Source organism: Canis lupus, chromosome X, assembly GCF_003254725.2.
Source record: "Canis lupus dingo isolate Sandy chromosome X, ASM325472v2, whole genome shotgun sequence".
NCBI classification, from domain to species: domain Eukaryota; kingdom Metazoa; phylum Chordata; class Mammalia; order Carnivora; family Canidae; genus Canis; species Canis lupus.
In genome coordinates, this window is record NC_064281.1 from 120519397 (window position 1) to 120544978 (window position 25582).

At 45.8% G+C, this 25582-nt stretch overlaps 1 protein-coding gene across 1 annotated transcript; it reads right to left on the reverse strand.

The window, feature by feature from the left end:
* Positions 1-1297: 1297 nt before the first annotated feature.
* GABRE (gamma-aminobutyric acid type A receptor subunit epsilon) lies at positions 1298-25311 on the reverse strand. The gene is made up of 9 exons (XM_025460686.3): positions 25143-25311; positions 20644-20846; positions 20161-20228; positions 16327-16547; positions 15536-15618; positions 14030-14167; positions 3789-3941; positions 3477-3676; positions 1298-3190 (listed from the first exon to the last, which is right to left on the reverse strand). The coding sequence occupies exons 1-9, from the start codon at positions 25196-25198 to the stop codon at positions 2846-2848; spliced, it is 1467 nt and encodes a 488-aa protein (XP_025316471.1). The 5' UTR covers positions 25199-25311; the 3' UTR covers positions 1298-2845.
* Positions 25312-25582: the final 271 nt, after the last annotated feature.

The window sequence follows — 25582 nt, forward strand, 5'->3', positions numbered from 1 at the left end:
ATTATTTATTTATTTATTCTTTTATTGGAGTTCAATTTGTCAACGTATAGCATATCACCCAGTGCTCATCCTGTTAAGTTGCCCCCCTCAGTGCCCGTCACCCAGTCACCCCATAATTTTGATATTACGAGAGGTACAGACTCAGTTTTACTTACTGATTTTTAAATGATCTAAAAATTCCTCTTTTGCTGAATCTTTTCTAAGGTGTGTTTTTATCCTTTTTTCAATTTCTAGGTTTCAATACTTAACTCATTTTTCATGCATTGTGTTTAGTACTGGAAATGCTTAAATTATGAATTTTTCTGAGTGCAGTGTTGGCTGCATCCCACATGCTTTACTATGTAGGTTTTTTTCATTATTTTTTTTAGATATATCATGCACCCAATTTCAAATTATTTTTGAAGAACTGTTTATATGAGCTTTTTATAATTTATAAATGATAAGAATTTTATTATTTCTTAGCTCTATTAGAGTGTGATTAAGGAATCTGTTTTGCACTATTTCTATTTCAAAAACATAACCTGACTACTTTTTATTTTCTGCATCTTTCTAATGTAAGTAAAAGTGAGGAACTATTTTCCTCATTCTAAATTGTTATTTGTACTTTGCCATGGGTTAGGAATCAAAAAATACACAATAAAGTCATGCAGATTTCTTATAGGGAAGGTCTCATTTCAAGAACTTTAGAGTAAAAACATTGGCTGTTCACATGCCATTTTGTCTCCTCCTAGGTTCTTGTTTTTGTTTCTGAGTTCCCTTAGAGTTGGATGTGTCACCTGATGCCAGAGCCAACACTCCTCAATATGCCTTTAGAGAGTTTTAATTTGAAGGGTGGATTGATCAGGCTCTCCAGACTTACTCCCAGCCAAAACAAGGTATTGGGATTCCTAGGGTCTGGTTCCACTCCACTATCTGCTTGTGCAAGAGTAGATATTCCTCTCTGGGCCTCAGCATCTCCATCTCTACATGGTGGCAATGGGGGAAAAGTGTTCTGAGTCTGATAATCTCCAGGAAACTTCTAGCTTTCTGCTTAGGTGAGGTGAGAATGATGGACAAAGCAAAGAGGACATGGCGGGGAATAAGGGCATAGGAGCAAGTAAGTGAAACAGTAAAAGGGGGCCATCCACTTGGTCACCCTCTTTCCTTCACTTTTCCACTAACAGAGAATTCATGGTACATGCTTGGTAGGTCTGGGAGTCATGGATGCAAGAGGGGAACAGACAAATTTGGGTCATTTATTTGAGATTTAAATCCTGAACTGAGAACAAACTTGAATGCCTAAGAAACCAGCTACACCTTCTGTGCTTTGCTGATATATTTATTGATACATTTCCCCTTTTCAGGTGATGGTGACAAAAAGCAGATGTATCTCCCTACCCTACCCACCCCCCAGCAAAATACAGACACAGATTTCATTCAGCATATACAAGCATTGGGGCGTGTCCAAATTCACCTCACTGGGTTACCAGAGCCAGGAGAGGTTCGGTCTTGGGGGCCCAGGAATCGAGCAGGCCAATGCTGAAAAGAGGCTGCCATTCTGGGTCTTGCCACTGGGGTGTTGGCAGAGGCTATAGAATCAAACCATGATGAACAGAGCTGCCTAGCCCTGTCATGTGGTCTAGAAGGTGACAGTGGGCTCCTGAGTAGTTTCCAGTGAGATCCACAGTCCCATAGAAATCTGTGCCTCAGGGTTCTCATCTGCAAAATGGGGATGAGAACCCTGCCCTGAATATATCCCAGGGCTATGATGAGGCTCAAAATAGAAATAATTTGTCAAAAGTGCTTTGCAAAAGGTAAAGTGCTATACAAATTTAAGGGAATTCAATTCGTTGATTGTGATTGTGAGTGCCCCAGGATAAGAGTGGACTGGCTCATGGGTCCAGGGGCCAAGGAAGTGGCAAAACTCTTATGTTGTGCCTTTAGAGGGCACCAATCTGTGCTAGTAATGTCCACTGCAAAGCAAAGTTCTCTTAGTGTCTTGGCCCCAAGAAGTCACCATGGCCTAGCACCTGGGTCGGGGCTGGGAAAGCCACTGGGGAAGTTACAGATAACGTCACAGGGGTCAAGGAAGAGGAAAAAGGTGGCATATAAAGCAAGGGGTCATTACTATTACCACACACAAAAATAGATACCCAATGGATGCAAGGCGTTGAATTTGTAGTGCAGATGAGGGATGGAGGTAGGGAATGCGGGGAGAAGGAGGTGGCATAGCAGCAGAGGGAGATACTATCCCAAAGAGGCTCAATTGCTGCCTCCCCTCCTTGTAATAGAATAATACTGGTGTCTATCTGTAGGGGAAGGGAGGGCAGGAAGACAAAACCAAGAATATAATAATCTGAACTAAAGACTAGAGTCCCCTTCCCCCTTTAAAATGCTGTCCAGCATTTTAAGGAGATGTCACTAATAGGCAAGCAGCTGTCTGTGCACTTTGAGGCTGAGGCCAGAGCTGGGCCTGGAGCACCACAAAGGCAGTATTGTTTCTGGATAAAGGCAGTGGGTATCAGCACTGGGAGACGGCTGACCTACTCATACACGGGCATGGTCTCAGGGAGCTAGTAATTGACAGCCTGTTATATTTAAGCCTGAGAATAATTAACGCTCCTTGAGGAATAGAGAGGTGGGCCATTTTACTCAAAGTGGGCTGCCATCGAAGGTCAGTAAAAGGGTCAGGTAGGGGGGAGGGCCAGGAAAGAGCAATTCACAGGCTTGTGTTTAGGGAATGGGGAAGGAAGGACACTCTCTTGTTGCTCCTGCTGCTGCTGCTGCTTCCCTCTGACTCCCTTGACAAGGGGTGTGGGACCTCCTGGGGAACTGAGGAGGTTGCTCACAGGGTACCAGCTGGCACCTACAAGTTAAGGCAAACAAGCCAGTAGAGCACATTGAAGAAGAAGAAGGTCACAGGAAAAATAACTCGTGAGTAGTTATCCAGGCGGTAGATGTGGATGAAGAGGCGGCCCTTCTGCCAGATGCTACCCTCACAACTGGGGACCATACAAAAATACTTCTTGCACCACTTGCAGCAACCACCAGGCCTCTGGGTGGTATCTAGGCTAAGAGACTGCTGGGCTGGGCAAGATGGGCCCTCCTCTTCATCACTTTCCTCAGAGTCCTCGATCTGGCACACAAAAGCTTCTGGATGCTGGTGGACATGGGCACGGGGAGGGGTACGGGAGCGGGCACGAATCTGTGGCTGGAACAGACAAGGGAAGAAGTGTGAAAAAAACAAATATGAATCAAGTCTAGGTGCTGCCTCAGGGTTTCTGGAGGCTTTGTCCTTGGCACATTTTTAAATCTCCCCCCACCACCCCCATTCCCAGCATGACATCAGAAAGTATATTCAACTCCACCCCCCCACCTCAGGTTCCCTCTCCCATCACTTGGTGAGCTGGCCATCCATGTGCCATGAACCCCAGTGCCCTCACTTGCATGCCTCCACACTCCAAAAGCTTGCCACCACTCCCATACCCAGGTCATACATGGCGAAGTTTTGGAGAAGCACGGGGATTTGTCCGGTTGTAAGTCAGGAAGTTGAGCACAGCAAACTCCATCAGAGCACAGAAGCAGAAGACGAAACAGATGGCAATATAGAAATCCAGGGCTGTGATGTAGGAGACACGTGGGAAATTCTTACGGGAAAAGGTGCCCAAGGTGGTCATAGTGAGTACAGAGGTTATCCCTGTGAAAGCACAGTAGTGGAGGTGGGCTTAGCTACCAATCCGTATATTACACTGCTGAAAGGACCCTTGAGAAGGCAACTCTGTGCCAATTTGTGTATATTACCCACTTACCTAAAGAGGTTCTGGCTGGAGCAGAGTCTCTCTTGATCCAAAAGGAAACCCAGGAGAGCATTGTGGTCACAGAAGAAGGGACGTAGTTTTGAAAGGCTACAAAGCCAAACCGCCTGCTCACATTGAAGTAAAGTGTCATGACCGTGAAATCACCTGGAAGACAAAAATACCACTTCATTACAGCACTGACATGAGAGTCCCTTCAAGGCAGAATGTACACATTAAGGGTCTTGTTCAGCTCAATAAATCCCCACCACAGTCCTAAGATAGAGGCACATTATGCCAATGCCACATACAGAGAATCAGAAGAAACCCAGAGAGGGGGCTCACTGCACGACCCATGGTCAGTTAAGAGCTAAGCCAGGGCCAGAAATGTCGTTGCTTCTTTCTCAGCTCACTGTCCCATATCCCACATCTGTCTCCTCAGGGTGGCAAAAGTATCAGATGAAAGTGAAAAACTCGGGGGCAAGATGGTGGAAGAATAGGGTCCCCAAGTCACCTGTACCCACCAACTTACCTAGATAACTTTCAAACCATCCTGAAAACCTATAACATCGGCCCCCGATTTAAAGAGAGAACATCTGGAATGCTACAGCAAGAAGAGTTCGTGCTTCTATCAAGGTAGGAACAGAAATAAATAAATAAGTAAATAAATAAATAAATAAATAAATAAGCATCCAAGGGGGAGGCGCTCCCCGAAGAGCAGGGAGAGAGCCCCCAGGACAGGAAAGCCCAGTCCTGGAGAAGCAGGAACTTTACCAATCTTCCCAGATCGAAAGGCGCTCCCAGGGAGCTCGAGCAGGATCCCAGGAGGGGCAGTGGAGCCCTCAGACTCCCGGGGTCACTAACAGAGGAAGCAGCGCCCCTGGGGAGAGCGTGCCACACTCTGCGGCCGAGCTCCCTAAAGGGCTGCAGTGCACGCACAGTGGGGCCGGGGAGCAGCTCAGGTGGTGGCTCCGTCGGCGGCTCCAAGCGGAGGGGGCTGCGGGATACAGCCCAAGATCCGGCAATCCTCCCCCCGGGGACCAGCGGAGGCCGGGAGGACACAGGGCAACAAGGACACTCCGGCCTCCTGGTGGCCCCCAGCTGTGCAGATCAGCGCCCCCCGCCCCCAGAGCATCCAGGCCCCTACAGACTGGGAGATGTGGTAGTTACTGCGGGAGCTGACTCTAGGGCTGGAGAACTGGCTGCCACCACTGTTGTCCCTCCTGGTGTCACCTTGTGCCTGGGACTGAGCGGGTCTGCCAAGGAGCAGGGGCCTCACAGGGTCAACAGCTCCCACTGAGCCGTGCACCTGGCAGGGGGCGGGGCAGCTCCCCCAGGTGCACACACCTGAGAATCAGCACAGCAGGCCCCTCCACCGGAAGACCAGCTGGAAAGACAGGGGAAGAGCAAGTTCTCCACCGAGCAGCGCTGGAAAGTTCCAGGGGAAATCGACGGACTTACAGTATATAGAATCAGAGGATACCCCTTCTTGTTTTTTGTTTGTTTTCCCCCTTTTTTCTCCTCTTTTTCCTACCTTTTTCCAGGACAACTTATTCTTAGCCACTCTGCACTGAGTAAAATGACTGGAAGGAAGAACTGACCACAAAAGAAAGAATCAGAAACAGTATCCTCTCCCAGAGTTACAGAATTTGGATTACAATTTGATGTCAGAAATCCAATTCAGAAGCACAATTATAAAGCTACTGGTGGCTCTGGAAAAAAGCATAAAGGATTCAAGAGACTTCATGACTGCAGAATTTAGATCTAATCAGGCTGAAATTAAAAATCAATTAAATGAGATGCAATCCAAACAGGAGGTCTTAACGACGAGGGTTAATGAGGTATAAGAATGAGTGAGTGACACAGAAGACAAGTTGATGGCAAGGAAGGAAGCTGACGAAAAAAGAGAAAAACAATTAAAAGATGATGAGGAAAGGTTAAGGGAAAGAAATGACACCCTCAGAAGAAAAAAATCTACGTTTAATTGGGGTTCCAGAGGGCACCGAAAGGGACAGAGGTCCAGAAAGTGTATTTGAACAAATCATTGCTGAGAACTTCCCTAACTTGGGAAGTGAAATGGGCATTCAGATCCAGGAGAGAGAGAGAGAGATCCCCCACTAAAATCAATAAAAACCGCTCAACACCTAGACATTTAATAGTGAAACTTGCAAATTCCAAAGATAAAGAGAAGATCCTTAAGGCAGCAAGACACAAGAGATCCCTAACCTATATGAGGAGAAGTATTAGGTTAACAGCAGATCTCTCCACAGAGACCTGGCAGGCCAGAAAGGGCTGGCAGGATATATTCAAGGTCCTAAATGAGAAGAGCCTGCAGCCAAGAATGCTTTATCCAGCAAGGCTCTCATTCAGAATAGAAGGAGACATAACAGCTTCCAAGAAAGGCAGAAACTGAAAGACTATGTGACCCCAAACAGCTCTGCAAGAAATATTAAGGGGGACTCTGTAAAAAAAAAGAGGAAGTAAAAAAAAAAAAAAAAAGAAAGAGGAAGTCCAAGGAAACAATCCACAAAAACAGGGACTGAATAGGTATCGTGATGACACTAAATTCATAACTTTCAATAGTAACTCTGAATGTGAATGGGCTTAATGATCCCGTCAAAAGGCACAGGGTTTCAGGCTGGATAAAAAAGCAAGACCCATCTATTTCCTGTCTACAAGAGACTCAATTTAGACCTAAGAGCACCTACAGCTTGAAAATAAAAGGTTGGAGAACCATTTACCATTCAAATGGTCCTCAAAAGAAAGCAAGGGTAGCCATCCTCATATCCCATAAATTAAAGTTTATCCCAAAGACTGTAGTAAGAGATGAAGAGGGACACTATATCATACTTACAGGATCTATCCAACAAGAGGACCTAACAATCATGAAGATTTATGGCCCGAATGTGGGAGCTGCCAAGTATATCAATCAGTTAATAACCAAAGTTAAGACATACTTAGATAATAATACAATTATACTGGGAGAGTTGAACACGGCGCTTTCTGCAATTGATAGATATTCTAAGCACATCTCCAAAGAAACAAGAGCATTAAATGATACACTGGACCAGATGGATTTCACTGATATTTACAGAACTTCACATCCAAACGCAATTGAATACACATTCTTCTCAAGTGCACATGGAACTTTCTCCAGAATAGGCCACATACTGGGTTACAAATCAGGTCTTAACCAATACCAAAGGATTGGGATTGTCCCCTGCATATTATCAGACCATAATGCTTTGAAACTAGAACTAAACCACAAGAAGAAGTTTGGAAGGATTTCAAACACATGGAGGTTAAAGACAATCCTGCTAAAGTTGAAAGGGTCAAGAAGGAAATTAGAGAAAAATTAAAAAGGTTCATGGAAACTAATGAGAATGAAGATACAACCGTTCAAAATCTTTGGGATACAGCAAAAGCAGACCTGAGGGGGAAATACATCACAATCCCTCAAAAAACTGGAAAGAACTCAAATACAAAAGCTAACCTTGCACCTAAAGGAGCTGGAGAAAAAACAGCAAATAGATCCTACACCCAGCAGGAGAAGAGAGTTAATAAAGATGGAGCAGAACTCAATGAAATAGAGACCAGAAGAACTGTGGAACAGATCAACAAAGCCGGGATTTGGTTCTTTGAAAGAATTAATAATATAGATAAACCATTAGCCAGCCTTATTAGAAACAAAAGAGAAAAGATTCAAATTAATAAAATCATGAATGAGAAAGGAGAGATCACCACCAATACCAAGGAAATACAAATGATTTAAAAAACTTATTATGAGAAGCTATACACCAATGAATTAGGCAATCTAGAAGAAATGGACGCATTTCTGGAAAACCACAAACTACCAACACTGGAACAGGAAGATATAGAAAATCTGAACAGGCCGATAACCAGGAGGGAAATGGAAGCAATCATCAAAAACCTCCCAAGACACAAAAGTCCAGGGCCAGATGGCTTCCCAGGGGAATTCTATCAGACGTTTAAAGAAAAAAAACATACCTATTCTACTAAAGCTGTTCTGAAAGATAGAAAGGGATGGAATACTTCCAAACTCACTCTATGAGGCCATCATCACCTTAATTCCAAAACCAGACAAAGACACCACCAAAAAGGAGAATTATAGACCAATATCCCTGATGAACACAGATGCAAAAATTCTCAACAAGATACTAGCCAATAGGATCCAATAGTACATTAAGAAGATTATTCACCATGACCAAGTGGGATTTATGCCCGGGATGCAAGGCTGGTTCAACACTCGTAAAGCAATCAATGTGATTGATCATATCATCAGGAAAAAAAACAAGAACCATAGGATCCTCTCAATAGATGCAGAGAAAGCATTTGACAAAATACAGCATCCATTCCTGATCAAAACTCTTCAGAGCGTAGAGATAGAGGGAACATTCCTCAGCATCTTAAAATCCATGTATGAAAAGCCCACAGCAAATATCATTCTTAATGAGGAAATACTGGGAGCCTTTCCCCTAAGATCAGGAACAAGACAGGGATGTCCACTCTTTCCACTGCTATTCAACATAGTACTAGAAGTCCTAGCCTCAGCAATCAGGCAACAAAAAGGAATAAAAGGCATTCAAATTGGCAAAGAAGAAGTCAAACTCTCCCTCTTTGCAGATGACATGATACAGTACCTAGAAAAACCAAAAGCCTCCACCCCAAGATTGCTAGAACTCTTACAGCAATTCGGCAGTGTGGCAGGATACAAAATCAATGCCCAGAAGTCAGTGGCATTTCTATACACTAACAATGAGACTGAAGAAAGAGAAATTAAGGAGTCAATCCCATTTACAATTGCACCCAAAAGCATAAGATACCTAGGAATAAACCTAACCAAAGAGGTAAAGGATCTATACCCTACAAACTATAGAACACTTCTGAAATAAATGGAGGAAGAGACAAAGAGATGGAAAAATATTCCATGCTCATGGATTGGAAGAATTAATATTGTGAAAATGTCAATGTTACCTAGGGCAATTTACACATTTAATGCAATCCCTATCAAAATACCATGGACTTTCTTCAGAGAGTTAGAACAAATCATCTTAAGATTTGTGTGGAATCAAAAAAAGACCCCGTATCGCCAGGGGAATATTAAAAAAGAAAACCATATCTGGGGGCATCACAATGCCAGATTTCAGGTTGTATTACAAAGCTGTGGTCATCAAGACAGTGTGGTACTGGCACAACAACAGACACATAGATCAATGGAACAGAATAGAGAATCCAGAAGTAGACCCTCAACTTTATGGTCAACTAATATTCGATAAAGGAGGAAAGACTTTCCAGTGGAAAAAACATGGTCTCTTCAATAAATGGTGCTGGGAAAATTGGACATCCACATGCAGAAGAATGAAACTAGACCATTCTGTTACACCAGATACAAAGATAAACTCAAAATGGATGAAGGATCTAAATGTGAGACAAGAATCCATCAAAATCCTAGAGGAGAACACAGGCAACACCCTTTTTGAACTTGGCCACAGTAACTTCTTGCAAAATACATCCACGAAGGCAAGGGAAACAAAAGCAAAAATGAATTTGGGAGTTCATGAAGATAAGAAGCTTCTGCACAGCAAAAGAAAAAGTTAACAAAACTAAAAGACAACCTACAGAATGGGAGAAGATATTTGCAAATGACGTATCAGATAAAGGGCTAGTTTCCAAGATCTATAAAGAACTTATTAAACTCAACAGCAAGGAAACAAACAATCCAATCATGAAATGAGCAAAAGACATGAACTGAAATTTCAGAGAGGAAGACATAGACATGGCCAACAAGCACATGAGAAAATGCTCTGCATCACTTGCCATCAGGGAAATACAAATCAAAACCACAATGAGATCCCACCTCACCCCAGTGAGAATGGTGAAAATTAACAAGACAGGAAACAACAAATGTTGGAGAGGATGTGGAGAAAGGGAACCCTCTTGCACTGTTGGTGGGAATGTGACCTGGTGCAGCCACTCTGAAAAACTGGGTGGAGGTTCCTTAAAGAGTTCAAAATAGACCTGCCCTATGACCCAGCAATTGCACTGTTGGGGATTTACCCCAAAGATACAGATGCAGTGAAACGCCCGGACACCTGCACCCCAATGTTTACAGCAGCAATGTCCACAATAGCCAAACTGTGGAAGGAGCCTTGGTGTCCATCGAAAGGTGAATGGATAAAGAAGCTGTGGTCTGTGTATGTAATGGAATATTACTAGCCATTAGAAAGGACAAATACCCATCCTTTGCTTCGATGTGGATGGAACTGGAGGGTATTATGCTGAGTGAAATAAGTCAATCAGAGAAGGACAAACCTTATATGGTCTCATTCATTTGGGGAATATAAAAAATAGTGAAAGAGAATAAAGGAAAAGGAGAGAAAATGAGTGAAAATATCAGTGAGGGTGACAAAACATGAGAGACACCTAACTCTGGGAAATGAACAAGGGGTAGTGGAAAGGGAGGTCGGTGGGGGTTTGGGGTGACTGGGTGACGGGCACTGAGGGGGGCACTTGGCAGGTGAGCACTGGCTGTTATGCTATATGTTGGCCAATTGAACTCTATTAAAAAATAAATATATTTTTTAGAAAAGTGAAAAACTCATCCTACTATCTGTCAGGGCCACATGGCTAATGTCCAGACCTTCATATCCATCAAGGTACCCTATCTAGTCTGCAGAATCATGGACTGACACATGTACCACTGGCCTTTACAATGGATACTGTCAGAGAATAAGCCGAGGGTGGGTGGGGGAAGCACAGGATCCATTTGACCTCCTTCCTATTCATTCATATGCTGGTAAAATGCCTTAGTTAGCACTGTTGTATCAGAGGCCAAAAGAAATCACTTGCCCTTCCCAAACCTCTGATGGTTCCCTATTCCACAACAGCTGTAGAATCAAATGGACAGTCTAACCTGACACTAAAGGCCCACCATGACTTGGCTCCGACTGACATCTTACACACACCTGCACATACACACCTCCCTGTAAGCTAATGCCATGTATTCTCAAATTCCCTGACTTAGCCTGCATATTTGCATCATTATCCAAACTATAGACTCCTTGTTCTTAGTCTATACCTTAATTCAAGCTGAGTGTTTCAGGAAAATAGAAGAATTAGCTTAAAGTGAAAATTGGGGCATCATGTCCTTAATGTTGGCTCTTCCCCTACACTGTGATGGCTCTTATAGTACCTAATGACAACCTACATCTCTAGTTGGCATCTTCTATTATACCATTCGTGCTGCCTTATACTCTGACACACTCATCCCAAACACTCTGCCCATGATGACTCTAGAGATTCTGGGGGCTTTCCTGAGCCCAAGACTTTCCATTTCATTTTCAATATCACATAGGGTTTGTGATAGCTCAAATTCTGGCTCCTTAGTGAAGCTAAGTTCCAAACTTCTACATAAGTGATGCTGTAAAATTTCTTGGCTTTGAGTTAGGTAGGCTTTTAAACCCCGTCAGGGTTTAAATCTCTCACATAAGCCCTGTGGCTTGGCTCTTGCCCATCCTAGCCCAGCATGGGCTGGAACCTAGCAGATGCTCAGTGACTCTTGCTACTACTGTCTGGCAATAGCTTTGTAAAACAGACCAGAACACTAACATGTCCACGTGTCCTATTGTTTTGGAAAGTAGATCACCTGTGTAGCCAGGCTCTCTGTTGGAGCAAAACGAGGAGAGCAGCCTTTCCTACTCACCTTGGCAGCACTGACGCTTAAAGGGCAAGAGTTCTCAGAATCTTCTGGAAAAAGGCAAGGATGTGGCTTGGGGTCAGTTGAATATCTGTATTCAGAGTAGTAGCTTTAGGGATAGAACTCTTCCCCCAGGGTTGCAGCAGGAACCACTCACACTTGCCCACTGGCCAGAACATATTTATCGGGTTCTTGTTCTCTTGCCCCAGGGTCTTGACTGCAATTTAAGACACCCCTATTTAGCTACAACCACTCCTTGTGAGACATATATTATTGTTTTGAGATTTATTATCCTATCAGGTTTTCCTATGTTTATTTTATTTATTCCAGCCAAAGAACAACCTTCTTCACTTCTCAAGATATGGAAGTTTGTCTCTGAAAGTTGAGGGAAGGATACTAACACATGATTTCTTATTCCCGAGGAATAAAGGAGGATGGGCAAGGGAAAATACATATCTGGGGCTAAGGAGCTAAAGCCAAAGCCAAACACCCCCCACCAAAAACTAAAGATTCTTCTGCTTTTCTGTCATTTGGCCAGACCAGAGTTGGACACTGCACTGTTAGAGGAACAATAATTTAATAGTCTAGTCCAGAGGACTGGACTAGCAGAATGAGTGAGCCCAAAGCCATGAAGAAAAGGAAGGAAAAGGAACTAGACTGTAGAGTCTATAAAAGATTGTGACTCTGGGCTGGGACCAAAATACTGGTCCTTTAATCTTGACCCCATGGAAGAGTGACTGGGTTTACCATAAGTTCAGTAGTTCTAGGGAAAAAGAGTTCCAATGGGTAAGAGTTGCAGAAATTCCAATTTCAGATGAACGGGAAGTTTTCTGATGGACAGAGTTTTTCAGAGAAGGAAAAAGCTCCCTTGTGAGAAAGGAAGTCTTGATCATGGGTAAGATCCATCAGAGTCTCAACAGCCACCAGTGAAACTTAACTCACTCACTGGGGGCAAGGCTGGACTCTGTGAAAGCCTTCTGAACCAGAGATTCTCTGGTTTGTGGCCCTAGGTGACCAAAGTAGCAAGCTACCACCACATTCTGAACCCTTAGGAACCAAGTACATAAATCTGCTTCAGATACAAAGAACTGCCCAGAGGCTGTTAGGAAGAGTTTGAGCCCAGCCTCAAAAAGAACTATGATGCTAGAGAAAGAATAATTCAAGAACAAATAGCCTCTAGTAAAAGCAAAAGAAGCCCTTCTTTTCCCCCAAGAGCCCTCCTCTTTCCCAAGGAGGGCCAGTGCTTACCTATTGCCATTACTTTGCTGATGATGCTGGCTCTGGGGCTTTGCAGTCACTAGGGCACCATTTTGAAACAATGCATAATCATCTACTAAACGGAACCACTAGTGACTTGAAAGCCCCTGGGCCTTGTCTCTTCTGCCGCTTTTGATGATGGGTCCCCACCTGTCTGGGAAAACTGAGGTGCAGAAAGGCAAGAGGCAGGCCCATGGTTAGCTGGCAGAAGAGCAAGGATCCCGAGTCAAAGGTGGCACAACTGCTTACCCAGAGAGCCCGAGAAAAAGAAAAGCATTTGCAAAACAGCCCACCCCTGCCCCGGCCTAGTACTGTGTAAGCAAAGCTCTAGCTGGATGAGCATGAGCTATTCCTCACGCAGTGACCAACTCAGTAAGTAAAGCAAAAGCAGATTGTCTGCCTAGCCACACAGAAGCAAAGCAAGACTCCTATGGTAAATGGCTGGTTTGGTGACTGGTTCCATCTGCATTCTTGAAACGATGAGAGCAGTGCCTCCACTGCCCTGACTTGGTCAGTGTGAAGAGGGTTTCCAGGGATGCTCCAGGAGCAACCCTGGGGAGATCCCTTAGCTTCTCATTGAGATCACCTAGGAACACAAGCAAAGACACTCATATCTGATTGGAAGCTGATGTGGAAAAGATCCAGCCCCCCCCCCCTTAGTCCTTGTCAGGGACAAAGTCAGGAAACCAATGGTCACCATGTCCACGTTGAATCCACCATGAAGCCTTTGGCGGGAGTCTGTCCTTCTCAGAGCTGCTTCTTTAAAATAAATGTTGACGCAGTAGCAGTGGTAACAGCTGAAACTTCCCCCATACCATCCCAGCCCTCACCCAGTCGACATTATAACTCTAGCCTCCACTTCCCACTAGGGCCAACTTTGTTTCCCACTCAACCAGCTTGGATTGGTTCTGGGTATGGAGAACTCACATGAGCTCAATTCCCCAGTCATCCAAATAAGCCGGTTGTAGCAAATAACTAGAAACTGAAGGGTCGGCATGATAGAGCTAGGTGCAAATCCTGACAGCAATAAAACTTTAGCTACTTACCTGTCCTCTGAGGGACTTGGCAAAGCACTTACTTCTTTGCAGATGAGACTGAGATGTAGTTACAAAGTCTCAGTTTCCTCTGCAAACAGTTGTAAGTGCTTAGCATTTCCAAGACAGGAGTCATGTTCTACAATATTTCCATGGGATGATTACATACATTTATATGTGGCCACCTCCAGTCATCCTCACCACCCTCCTGGGCCTCTGCCTCGCTCTGGTTTCAAAAGTGTACGTACCAGCTGGGGTTGAGATAGTTTCAGTAGTGTTGGTCACTCCTGTAAAATCAAACTGAAAGAGCTTCCAGGTATTCCTCTCATCGATCTGAAGCTTGAAATTTTCCCATTTGTAGATCATTTCACTCTCAGGATAGGAAACTGTAAAGCAACATGGGAAGGAGGGTCGTGTGAGACTGGGAAGCCCAGCTGTCTCTACCAACATGGAGTCTAAGCAATGCCTTGGAGTCCTGACTCTGGCCTCACCAGCTGTAGGACCTTGCTTCTCTTACCTTGTTGTTGAAGTCCATTCAATACGTGCATTTACTGAGCACTCCTTAGTACCAGGCTCTGTGCTGGAAACACAAAGATGAGCAAGGCAGACACCTTGCCCTCAAGCATTCACATTTTATTGAGTAAGATAGTAAGTATACATTTGTAATTGTTGAAATTGCTGGGAAACTTCCACCCATGGGACAGTAGTAGAAAAACAGGAAGGATGAAAGACCACTTGGGGATACACTCAACAAAGATTTCATAGCAGGTGACATTTCCAATAAATCTTAAAAGCTAAGTAAATATTCTCTGTATGGGTGAGGCTGCAAAGGTGAGGAGGGTTTTCTATGCACAGAAAGGTGAAAATGCCTGATGGATTATGGAAATGCCTAAAGTTCAGGATGGCTAGCTCACAGACGCTGGATGAAGCATACAGGAATGAGTGATAGGGGCCAGTTAATGAAATACTTTGAGGGTCATTCTAAAGAATTTGAAATTGATCCATGACAGTTGAGGGAGGATTCAAAACTAAAACATGACCTGGTCTAGATGATGCTTCAGCTAGGTCACCCTTGTCATTATATGAAGATGGTTTGTTGACAGGGAGACCAGTTTTGGGAGGCCAGTGCAGGAATCTGCGCACAATAAAATGAATGAAGGTAGGAATCAAAGCTGTGGCAATGAGAATGCAGAAATAGATAGGATCAACAGACACTCAGGAGGGAAAATCAATAATATGTGTCAATTGATTAGATGTAGGAGGTGATGGAGAAAGAAGCATCAAAGTTCTTGGCTTGGGAAACTGAGAGGGTGATGGTGCCTTTCAACGAGACAAATGTGAACACAAAAGCAACACATTTGTTTTGGGGGGTAGAGACGGGGGGAAAGCAATGTATTTAGTTCTGGACATGTTCAGTTTTAAAGTGAAGGTGTTGTGAAAGCCCAAGTGGGAGATGGCAAAGACCTAAACCAACGTACTGACAGTGGCAATGGAAAGGAGCAGACATACTTGAATTATACTTCAGAGGTGTGTGACTGACTTGAGATGGGGTGAAAAGAAGAGGGAAGAGCCCAACACGAGGCCCAGTGAAGCAACACAGTATTGTCAGCAGGAAAGGAGATGAGGAGGCTCTGGGCAAATCTGGCACCATTTTAGGAGAAAAGCAGAGGCAGAAAAATGTAAAGGGTAAGGATGAGGAAAAAGAAGGGGCTCAGTATGATTCTGGGGCCCCAGAGACCTAAAAAGGTACTCACAGCTAGAGAAAGACAGAGGGCAAGAGTGAGAATCCATTGGAAATTTGAGCATGTAGAGTAAACATCCAGCATCAATGGTCATCCTGGAAGGGAGAAAGGAGCCTCATTAGGCTGGCCCTGAGCACTTAGGTATCCACCCATTTTGGGCCTGGGAACCACCACCGATGAGTGGCAATAGTAGGATTTAAAACAAAGAGCTCAAAGGAGAGACAAAAAGAGTGGAAGAACAGCTTGAAAGTATCTGGCTACTTTGGCTTCCATCATCAGAGAAATGTGTGGACCAATTTAGATGGGCTTTTGTTGTTTGCCCATCCCAGCTTCCAGGACTTCCCAACATTCTCCCACTCTGTACCACCTTCCCACCTCATACCACTGATATACAACCTTCTCCCACCAGGCATTCAAATGTCCAGCCTGCTCTTAGGTGTCTTTCCAACCGCTGTATTGCTGCTCCGCCTGGACAATTCCACCACCGTGGACGTGTTTCTACATCCAGTGCCCACTTGGGATGGAATTGTCCAGGCAATGCAGTCATACTCTAGTGTGGGGACCTATGGACTGGGAGGCAATTAACTGGGTACGAGTCCCAGCTCTGCCATGAACTTGGTGTTTGGACTTAAGTAATCTTTCTATTTTGAGGCCAGTGTCTGTGTTTATACATGAAGGGGGTAGAACTCATGGTCTAGTAAAGCTGGAAAGGCCCTTAGAAGTATCATTCGGGATGAAACCTATGTCCATGGTTCTTTGGTGAAAAGAGTCCCAAGAGGTAATATTCCAGAGGCTTGACATACCTAATTGTGTACAACACCTTGCCATCCTTGTGGATGCGAACCATCTGGTTCGGCATGGTGATCACATGCTCTTGAGTCCTCTTAGAATTCCTAAAGACTGTGTCTGGGATCCAAAGCTGGCTCACCATGTTTCCATTCAGAACAAAGCTCTCAAAGCTGCCATTGTAACGGAGGCGTTCATCATACCAGGTCTGGCAGAAGGTGATGTCAATGGTGTATTCCTGGTGGGATTGATAGAAAAGCACACACCTAGAGCTATACAGGCAAAGAATATTCTCATGCCATCCTGTGAAGAGTCTATCAAGTAGATAGGAACCTACTTAGGTTTGCACAGAGGAAAAGAGCATGAATTATACTGTAGGAGTTATCTATTTCCAGACATTCTCAAAAGAAAGGAACATTCCCAGATAAACAACAGTCAGGGAAGACACATTTCATCTTGAAACAGACAGGCAATGGTGGTTTAATTGCACAGACTGGTCTCATCACATCACCACTGCCTTGTAGGGTTATGGGATTACTCCAGCCAGGTTAACACCCTCTCAGCCCCCACATTTCCATACAAACCAAAGATCTCAACTCAAAATCATCTTGAACATTTATAAACACACACCCCTTTGGCTGTATATGCTGGAGTTTCCCCTTTCAGCTTTTATTAGGGGAGCACAAATGTTAATTAACCTCAATCCTTCATTCTCCAGAGTTATACTTAAAAATGAAGTGCTTTGAATCATAAGAGAAGTGTGTGTTTAGTCTCATGTTTTTTGAATAATTGTTTTGTTTTTCCTTTTATTTCTTAAAAATATTTTATTTTTTTATTCATGAGAGATACAGAGAGAAAGGCAGGGACATAGGCAGAGGGAGGAGCAGGCTCCCTGAGGGGGAGCCTGATGCTGGACTCAATCCCCGGGCTCCAAGATCATGCCCTGAGCTGAAGGCAGACACGCAACCACCGAGCCACCCAGGTATCTCTGTTTTTCCTTTTAAACAAGGGCACCTAACCTCTGAATGTGCTTGTGCATCTGCATAGCTATACCCATAACTATTTGATCTCCAGGTGATATTGCCTATCCCATAAACTGTTAAACATGAGAAGGATGTTTAACAGGAAGAAGCATGAGAAGCTAGAGATTCGCACTCCTGGTATTGAAGGGTAAAAAACAGACTGCAGTAGAACTGCAAGCAGTGTGAAAAGCAAGTGCCAGAACTAGGCCTAGGGGGAACCTTAGGGCTAGCCCAACCTCCTTTACTTTTGAAGCTCAGAGAGAAAAGGGCCTGTGCAAAGTCACACAGATAGCTAATGGCAGCATATTGGCTCTGGTGCTTAGAACACCATTACTATGACCTTGCCCTGGGACAGCCTTCACTGATTTCCCTCTCTAGTACTTATTTCACTTGCACCAACAATCCCTTTGGATGTCTAGGTCCAATTTTCCCCTGTAGAATTCCTAGGTCTTTCTCCTGAGTTATCCTCCATCCAACAATGAACACCACCCAGTAGAGCCCCCAGGGGAAAGGTCTAAACAATCCCAGCTTGGCTTTGTGGCCCAGGCCAAAAGGTGATGAGAGCCATTGCCAAACTGCCAAGAGCTGGCCTTCCAGACTGAGAAGGTTCCCTGGAGTAATCCAGAGAAGCAGACAGAAAAAAAGCCAAGCTATCATCCACATGGGAGCCCTCAGCTCTGCCCCATCCAGCCCTGCCAGCCTTCATAGGTGGCCTTCAGAGTGTTTCTACAGTCCCAAGTAGCTGGCAGTTCCAACTTGGCTTATGGAGTCTCCTTCATTCCGAGGCCATGTGAACTGCTTGGTAGCTAGGGGAAGTCTTCCCTCCCCAATACAGGCTGTTTTCCTGCTGTATGTTATAGTGTTTCAAATGAGCATTTAATTTCTATTTAATAAGATACCAATTGTAAGTTCATTACACAGCAACTGATAACTAAGAGTTCAATTTTTCCTCAGTTTGACAAGGGAGCTTAGGCTGTACATCTTTTTTAGCTCACCTGAAAATCTAGAAATTCAGTGTCAAGGAATTGGCTTAATTAGGGTTGCTCACAACAATTATCACAGCAAGAAGAAGCCTTAGCAACTGTTGATGTTATGATGGGCAGTCATTCCCAGACTGGTCATTGACTTCTAAGCTCAGGCTAGGTGTTTCAAAAATTTAACCAGGAAACAGGTAGAAACATTTGATTTAAATCTCCATGCTATGGGCTCAGGTTTCTCTCTCTAAGGACTACTCCTATGCTCTACACAACATCTGATTAACTGAGGGGTGTTGGAACTCTATTCAAACAACCACACCCCTCCTGTAACAGAATGCTTGCTGAGATACCCAGTTGCTTCAAATGTAAAATGAAGATCCTAATGGCAGCCTTGCCAGCCATACAGGCTGTCGTGAGGATCCAAGGAGACAAGTATGCTCTGTTCATTGGCTGTGTGAGAAAGACACACACACTCCCTCTTTACCAAGTACAAAACTCCAGTGTCACAAGGGAAAAGTAGACTGTACAAGAACTGAGAACTCCCACAGTTGTAAAGCACTATTTGGTATTATGTAAAAGACCAGGCTTCTTGGGGGAAACTTAATACCACATGAGTCTTTGGCATCTCCTAACAGCACTTGGCCTAGGCTAAAGCAGCACTTTATTGGCCAAAGAAAATCAAATTGTTGGCTCCTCTTTGGACCAGTTCTGTGTTGCATGCCAGGTTCAGCGACTGCTAAGTTATTAGACCGTATCCCGTGGGCTTGTTAGGTATCAGGGAAAAACAAGTCACTTCTATAGGACATCTTTCATAATTCATTTCCGCAGTTAGCATACACTGAGTCTTTGATACCAAGGAAACCATGATGGTGAGAGCAAGGCAGACAAACAACAGCTAATTACAGTACAATGAGGTATAGAAGATCAGGTAAATAACTCTGATATAAGCTAGAAAAATATGAATCCTAAAGAGAGGAGAATGGTGTGAGTATGAAGGGAGCAATTTATAGCTGTGGAGGTCAAGGAAGATGCCGTGGAAGAGATGCCATTTGAGAGGGGCTGGGAAGGATAAGGCTTGTGGCAAGTAGAAAATTACAGCAGTGGCATTCCAAGCAGGAAATAGCTTGAACAAAGACCCAAAGGTACAAGGTGATTTGGTAACACCCATACTCTAGTGTGACTAGAGCACACGCGGTCTCTAAAGGAGTGGGGAGGAAAATAAAACCAGAGCCTCAATTGGCTCCAGCCATGGAGGGCCTTGGCCAGTAGAGTATAGTGTTGAACTTCAGGCTGTAGGCCAGGTTAGAACTGCAGGAGGCACATCACACACGAGGCCAGGTCAGTACGTAGACTAGCATAGGCAGCGACTTTGACTTTTGCATATTTCAAGGAGAGATAATAGAAGCTCCCTGAGGACAGTCTTGACACTAGAATGATGACAACAGAAAAGGAAAGAGGGAACCAGGCCAACAGGAGAAAAGCAGTCTTACAGCAATAGTTAGTAACTCTAGACTTAAGTCTATAGAAACCATTGTCAGAAAAAAAAGAGCCGTTTTGTTGTGGTGTTCAAAGTTACTTTATTATTTTTATCTTGAATGGAAGACTAGAAGATATGGTCAGGATTCTGAATGTCCTCTTCAGGCAGCAAGGGATTTACCTTTTCCCACCTTTCAGAGTCAGTGTTGGTTTCAATACTCCTGCTCCAAAACCAAAACCAAAACCAAAAACTCTTATGGAGACACAGAACCAAAAAAAAAAAAAACAAAAACAAAAAAAACAAGTATGTTAAAGGCCCCATGGGTCAGCACCCTGGGCTATGAGACACTCTAATTACAAAAAGATCAGTACTCACCATGTCCATGATAGAGATAGGGCCAAGGGTATTGACAGAGAGCTCGACAGTGACCACAGTGGGCCTTTCTGTAAAGGAAGCAGAAGTGGCACAGGTAAGTGTCAAACAGGGGCATGGGACAGGGGGCAGCATGGTCAGAGGGGAGAACAGGGATATGGGTGATGACTAGGGACATGGTTTCAACATCCAATCCTATTTCTTTCTTTGTTCTTTCATCTTAAGATCCAATTCATTGACTGTTAAGAGCTGGCCATAGCTTGAAGGTCACTGATCTAGTCTACTCACCTTATCATAGAGTTGGAAAAACTGAGGGTGAGAAAAGGAAAAAAAAAAAGTCTAGATCAAGGTCAAGAGCAGTGCTGAGACTAGAGTTGATATCAGCAACAGATGTTCCTGCCCTCACCTATAGCCCACACTCATTCTCCACCCCTTGACCTCACCCTCCCACTCCACGAGGGGGAAGAGTTAGGTTCTGCTACTCACCACCTATGCCAGGGCGCAGTTTGTGGTCATAATTATTCAGGATACTGTTCAGGATGTGAGTGGCTGCTGGCAGATTGCCAAGCCTCATGGTGGACTTTGTTTCTTCAGAGAGGAGCTTCTCTTCAGGAGCCTGGGGCTGAGGCCCATACACATCATCACGGGCAGAGGGTGCACTTTTTGATTCAACATGAGGTCCTTCGCTCCTAGAACATAAAAACAAACATAAAATGAAGCTCTGTTCTCCACTCTGTAGGGGCCCTGGCTGAGGCCTTTTGGGACAGAAGCAAACCCACATAAATCTGTATCCCAAGGCATAAAGAGTGACTGGTAAGAGCAAATTTTGAGCCAGCAACAGATTATATTTGTTAATTTCTTCTAAATCTTTCTGCTCTCTGGGGACTTTCCTAGTATCCCTCCTTTATGGTAATTCTTTATTTAAAAAAAATCCCAGTAACAAAACCAAGCTAAAGATTTTAAAAGAACTTGGGATCCCTGGGTGGCGCAGCGGTTTGGCGCCTGCCTTTGGCCCAGGGCGCGATCCTGGAGACCCGGGATCGAATCCCACGTCGGGCTCCCGGTGCATGGAGCCTGCTTCTCCCTCTGCCTGTGTCTCTGCCTCTCTCTCTCTCTCTCTGTGTGTGTGACTATCATAAATAAATAAAGATTTAAAAAAAAGATTTTAAAAGAACTTCTCAATGTAAGATGAAGGAGATATTGCTGTAGGAGCTTTGGCCAATCAGCTGCCATTACCAACCCTGGTCTCCAGTCGGCCTGACCAGCACCACTGGGGAGCAAATGGGTGGGCAGGGGGCCAGGATCACTGAGGAATGCTCGGGAAAGCCAGAACAGCCTCTCCCACGGAGGGCCAGGACACCAGGACACCGTGGGAATATTCTGCATTTCTTTGCTTTTGTGATATTCACTGCTTTCAAATTGGGGGCAGTGGGAAACTGGGGAGTGAGGGGAAACTCTGAGCACTGAGGAAAGTCAGGAGTCCATTACTCGGAAACTGTCTTCTAGGAGAGATGGTAGACTAGATCTCAGCATGAGTGCCACAGCCAAAAAATAAGAATTAAATTAAATAAAATGAAAATTAAAAAAGCCATCTGGCAATGTAGGAAGCTCGCCGAAGGTGTTAGAAGTTAAGAGTCCTGGTACTTTTGCAGTGAGGAAGTGGGCATCAGGGGGCTTCTGAGATTCCAGTCATGTTCTAGTGCCTGATGTGGGGTACTAACACCGGTGTGGTCATTTTCTGACAACTCATCAGCTACATAATAATGATTTGAGCACTTTTCTGTATATACGTTCTAATTCAATAAAAAAAAGTGTTTTGAAAAATAAATGCTGATAAAAATCTGCAAATGTATGGATCTTATTTGGCTCCTGATTTGCAAAGGCAAACTAAAACACAACACAAAACAAAAAAAAAATTTATGACACAACGGGAGATTCGAACACTGGATAGAGCAAATTTTGAGCCAGCAACAGATTATATTTGTTAATTTCTTCTAAATCTTTCTGCTCTCTGGGGACTTTCCATACTATCCCTCCTTTATGGTAATTCTTTATTTTTAAAAAATCCCATTTTGTCTTCACCATGACAAATTCATTCTAATTTTTTTGGCATAATAGTGGTATTTTATTATGTGTTTGGAGTCCTGGCATTTAGAAATGCATACTAAAATAATTGCATATGAAATGATATGATGTCTGAGATTTGCTTTAGAATAATTTAAGCTGAAATGGAGAGTGGTGGGGGATAGAGAGATGAAGTGTGGCCGTGAATTGGTAATAACAGGGCTGGTGTTGGGTACATGGGGTTTCACTCTACTGTATGTACTTTTATGTATTTTTGAAAAAAATCAAAATTAAAAGCTTTTTTGAAAGCCATCGGCAAAGTTAGTCTATAATATTGTAAAGCAGAAGAGTGGTTTGCTTTGGGTAAGAGAGTGTACTGGGAGGGCATGTGGTAAAGCTTGCAGCAGGGGGGAGTAGGTGAAGCCACAGGCATGGCTTCTGTGGTGCAGAACAGGGGCCTGACAACTTGTGCAGCTAAATGCATTTTCCTGCAGTATCTCAAGCTCTTAGAATTGCCTAACTGGCATACAGATGTGCCAGATTTATGCCATTTTTCATGTCTGAAGTGGTTAATTCCCACTGTGGGCAAGGGAAGAGCTGGGCTTGAGAAAGGCAGTTTCCGTTTCCAAATAACACATGCAGAAATGTCCTCTTTCGCTGAGGCATCCATCCCCCCCAGTCCTCTGACTTTTGGAGGGGCCGAGGGAGAGGGAGAAGAGGCCTGGGTGACGTGGCCACGAGCACGGTATAATCAGGATGGGGCACTGCCAGCCAAGACCACCCAAGAGCCTGCAGCAGCTCCTCCCAAATGTCTGAAGCCAACAACAAGAGCCCCAACGTTCAAGAGGCACACAAGAAAAGCCCAGGGATCACTGAAGCCCCTCTGCTCCCAAACTATGTCTGCGATGAAAATGATATCAGAAGGTCCTGAGGTTGTCGTAATTCTCCAGTCAGCCTTCACCAGTAAAAATACAAACAAAACAGACATGCTCATCGTGGGATCCTTGAGGTTAAGGAGCTGCTGACACTGCATACCTTTCCTCAGCCAGCCACTAAGCCCCCTTTCAGGGCTAGAAATAATAAAAACTTGAAAAACACTCATGTACTGGGCTAGTGGAATCTTTCCATGGGGACTTTTCATGCACTCACATCCCTCTAGATGCAATAGTCCAAGATGGAGCTGGAACTCCGCACCCCTTCCCACTAGTGAGGATGCTCTTCCAACTAACTGTGGGTGATGGAAGGAGAGGAAGAGGGGACTGGCAAAGCTCCAGGAGGGGGCCCACTGGCTTGTTTGTTTTTTTCCCCCCAAATCAGCCCTCTTTTTAACCTTTCGGGTAAGAAACTGAGCCCCATGTGGGGAAAGGGCTGAGCCCAAAGTCACCACCATTTGAGGCTGAGCCTGGACCAGAGCAAGGTTTCCTGGTTCGATGTGTCTCTTGCCAACACACTGCATGGCCACCTTTAGCTCTTTGCTGACATCATGGGTTGCCATGTTGACAGTGTCTGAACACCACTTGCTGCAGCCCTTCCTCCCTGGGCCCTTCCTCCCTTGCCCCCTCCCCTGACAGCAAGAGTAGTTTCCATGTCAACAGCCCCTGTTCCTAGCTGTTCTTCCCAGTTCCTCCCCTCTTCCTTTTGCCCCCACTCCGAGACCCCTCTTTTGCCCTAGCCAGTAACCATGCCAGCTCTCCCAAACAGTCCAATTCATATCTGGAAGGATGTGGATGACTGGAAATTCCTAGCACGCATTCAGAAATATTTGCCAAGCCCCTGCTGAGGCCAACCCCCACACCCCAGGGCTCCGGTGAGCCAGCAGCGAGCCCTACAGCCCCTCCCCTGAGGAGCTGAAGCATTGTGGGGTGAGAGGAGAAGCCATCTCCCCTCTGTCCAAAACAGAGAACCAAGACAGAGAGACTTGTGGAATGGAAACTGTCTCAAAAATATGAAGCAGTCATTTTCTACTCTAAAAAGTCAGAAGTGCAGGGAACAACCTTCTGAGCGAAGTCCTGGGGCCAGAAGAAAGTGTGAGGGAAGCTGGCTGCTCCAGGGAAACCTGCTGTTAGCCTTTGGAAAAGGGGGTGGGGATGGAAATCCGGGACCCAAACCTCAGACCTCAGAGAATAACATTCTTGGCGTCTGGCTCGGTCAGTCCGAGACCCAGTAGGGTGTTTGGTGCTGGTGGGGGTGGGGAGTGGGGGGTGAGGGGTCGGGGGGGGGGCGGCGGTGGATGCAGGAAGGGGAGGCTGGGCCGAGAGGAGGGGGCTGGATAACGGGCGGGAATCCTTGGAGTAAACTGGGGCTCGTGCCTGGGACTGGCAATGAGAGGAGCGGCGGGAAGGGAAGCAAGTAAAGTCAGAGTTATCTGGCGCAGTGCCTGGTAGTTAGTAGGCGCTCAGAAAAAGAAATTCGAGAGGACACGCAAGCCAACGCTCCAGCATTTAGGCGCAGTTTGGCTCCCCAAGCCCGGGCGCCCTCCCGGGTTCCATCTTCCCAAAGCCTCCCCCCACACCCCCACACCTCGGCCTCAGAAGCACGAGCCTACCTCGGCCAGTTACCCCGCGGGCCGCTAGCCTCTTCCAACGGAAGATCCAAGGAGGGAGAAGCGTGCTAGTCCCCCGGCCCTCGCCGTGGTTTTGGAGAGCGGGAGTCTGGGGCGCGGGGCGGCCAGGGAACAGGCTTCCCGCCTTCCTTCCTGGGCGCCCCCTCAGGGGTCTGGGGCCCCCATCCTACAGGGAGCGAGTTGGAGGCCGGTGGCGCGTCGCCGGGCCCCGGGGCCCGGCTGGCCCGCGCAGTGGCCGGGAAAAGGTGGGCGCGGGGCTCGAGGATCGCAGGGACCCAGGGGTCCGGGGAGCTGGTCCAGCTCCAGGGGAGGAGGAGCTGGGCGCGGAGGGCTTCTGGGTCCCGGGCTGGAGACTCACCTAGACGGGAGGATTATGGACGTGCCCAGGAGGATCAGGAGAACTTTGGCTAACATCGTGGTGGGGACCGGCGCGACCACCTGCGTGGAGGTCGCTGCGCACGGTCTGGCCGCACCGAGCGCGGTGTGCGGGGTTTTGTTGGGCTCCAACTTCCACTCCTCCCACTCGCCCCGCCCCGCGCCCCCCACCCTGGCCCCGCCCCCTGAGCCCCGATGGAAATCTCCGACGACGTGTTTGCTGCCGCTGCGGAGAGTGGGGTGGATAGGCTCGCGCGGGCGGGAGGCAGGAGGAGGGGGAAGAGGAGGGAGCCCGGTCGCCAAGGCCCCCCGCCCCCTGCCGCCACGACTGCGGCGCTGCCAGACAGCCAGGGGCGGGGGACGGGGGAAGGGAGGAAGAGGCGAGCCGCGGCGCGGGCCCCAGGCGGGGGAAACCGGAGGCCG

Excerpts from the sequence above, each read along its gene's own strand:
- GABRE (XM_025460686.3), bottom strand. The coding sequence starts at position 25,198 with ATGTTAGCCAAAGTTCTCCTGATCCTCCTGGGCACGTCCATAATCCTC. Across the intron at positions 16,548-20,160 it reads CTATCTCTATCATGGACATG|GAATACACCATTGACATCAC; the intron begins GTGAGTACTGAT and ends CAATCCCACCAG. Across the intron at positions 3,191-3,476 it reads CTTCTCCAAAACTTCGCCAT|CCACAGATTCGTGCCCGCTC; the intron begins GTATGACCTGGG and ends TGTCTGTTCCAG.